Genomic DNA, 2,092 nt, shown 5'->3' on the forward strand with positions numbered 1-2,092 from the left:
AACGTTCTGGAGGGGTACCTGCGTGCCTCAGTCAGTTAGGTGTCTGACTCTTGGTTTCGGCTCTGATCAGGATCTCAGAGTCTGTGAGTTCAAGCCCGGTGTTAGGCCCTGCACTGACAGCATGGATCCTGCTTGGGATTCTTTCTCTCTGACCCTTCCCTGTTCGTGCACGCTTTTTCTCCCTCTTAAAAATAATAACATTAAAACAAAATCATGATTCTCTGTAGAAAGAATGATATTTTCTGTTTCTTCTCTATTTCTTCCACTTCCTTCTTCCAGGGCTGCTCTCCATTAGGTCAATTCATAATGTGATTCGGAACATGCTCCACCTTTGTAGTGGTAGAGTTCTCTCCTTAAGGAATGTGGTGAGGAAAGACCTCAAGATAAGGGAAAGCAACTTAGCTATGTGCGTATGTGACATTCCTCACAACTCTTTATGTCTGTACATGACATAGCTCACAATCCTGTAACATGAGACCACCCAGTCAGATTGTATGTCTATACGTTATCCATATATGGGAGACAAAGAAGTAGAAGATGCCTAAAACGGCTACACGACACAGCATTCAGGTTTTTTTGGGTACAAACCCTCTGAGCCTGTGCCAGCACAAATAAAGTTGTTTCCTGGAAAGAAAAGCCTTGGTGTCACGACTCTCTGTGAGAGAGTCCGGCTACATCCTCATTTTGACAAATAACCTTGCAGGACTCAACAGGGAAAGATACTGACCTGGAGTTTCCTCTGCAGTGCGTCCTTTACCTCCTTGTTACGGAGGCTGTAGATGAAGGGGTTGAGCATGGGAATGATGATGGTGTAGAACACGGACACTATTTGGCCATTGGTGTCATCAGAAGATCCGTGAGGCTGAACATAGGTGAAAACCACAGTGCCATAGAAAATGGCAATGGCCAAGAAGTGGGAGGCACAGGTGGAGAGGGCCTTCTCCCGTCCAGCTGCTGAGCGCATCTTCCCAATGGTCACCAAGACCAAGCTGTAGGAAGTGAGGATGACTGCAGCAGGCAGGAGGGTAACCAGAGCAGAGAAGATATAGAGGACCACCCCTGCTGTTGCTGTGTTGCTACAAGCCAGGCGGAGAAGGGGTGGGATGTCACAGAAGTAGTGTGTGACCTGGTTGGGGCCACAGAAAGGCAGAGCAAAAACATTCCCAGTCTGGATAGCAGAGTTGGCGGCACCAAATGCATAGGAAGTGGCTACCAGCTGGACACAGGTCTCCTTGGTCATGACAGAGCCATAATGGAGGGGTTGGCAGATGGCCACAAAGCGGTCATAGGCCATGGAGGCCAGCAGGAAGCTCTCCGCTGTCACATGCACCACAAAGAAGGTCAGTTGGACCACACAACCCTCGAAAGAGATGGTCTTGTCAGAGGCCAAGAAGTTGACCAAGAGCTTGGGTGTGACCACAGATGAGTAACAAATATCTAGAAATGACAGGACACTGAGGAAGAAATACATGGGGCTATGGAGACGGGCATCTGCGAAGATGAGTGCCATCATTCCCAGGTTCCCTATCAGTGTCATGGCGTAAATGAGCAGGAAGACTACAAACAAAAGCTCCTGGAGATCTGCATAACTGGAGAATCCCAACAAGATGAACTGGGTAACTGGAGTGTGGTTGCCTGTTGCACTGGCTAATTCTCCAGGTGTCATCTGTGGAGGTGACAGTTGATAATCACTCAAACAAGATTACCCGAGCATGTCCACCACTGAGCACAGACAGTGAAGGAGAACACTAAGCAGGTGTGGGGCTTCCTGCACAAGAAGCTAATGGGAAGCATCGTGCCCTAGTGGAAAGGACAGGAACTGTGAAGCCCGACAGACCCGAGTCCTAATTCTGTTTATGGCACTAACTAACTGTGTATCCTTGGATAAGCTCTATCGATAAGCTTTAGTTTTTTCTTCGTGAAATGAAGAAAACATGCATATGTTTCAGGATTGCTGTGTGGCCTCAGTGAAAAAATGAATGTAAAATATCTGAATATCCGGGACACAGGAGGTGATCGGTAAATGGTGAGGCCTGTTCCACAATTTCTAGTGCCCATACCTACAAATATGCTTATGACTATATTTGACTAT

General features: G+C 47.4%; 1 protein-coding gene across 1 annotated transcript; it reads right to left on the bottom strand.

The window, feature by feature from the left end:
- Nucleotides 1–706: 706 nt before the first annotated feature.
- On the bottom strand, nt 707–1,666 carry LOC144218772 (olfactory receptor 5J3-like). Its single transcript, XM_077748736.1, has one exon. The coding sequence runs from the start codon at nt 1,664–1,666 to the stop codon at nt 707–709; it is 960 nt and encodes a 319-aa protein (XP_077604862.1).
- Between the last annotated feature and the right edge of the window lie 426 nt (nt 1,667–2,092).

Source organism: Crocuta crocuta, unplaced genomic scaffold (assembly GCF_008692635.1).
Source record: "Crocuta crocuta isolate KB4526 unplaced genomic scaffold, BGI_CrCroc_1.0 scaffold323, whole genome shotgun sequence".
NCBI lineage: Eukaryota > Metazoa > Chordata > Mammalia > Carnivora > Hyaenidae > Crocuta > Crocuta crocuta.

What these genes read in the sequence shown, in the direction of transcription:
- LOC144218772 (XM_077748736.1), bottom strand. Translation starts at nt 1,666, where the DNA reads ATGACACCTGGAGAATTAGCCAGTGCAACAGGCAACCACACTCCAGTT.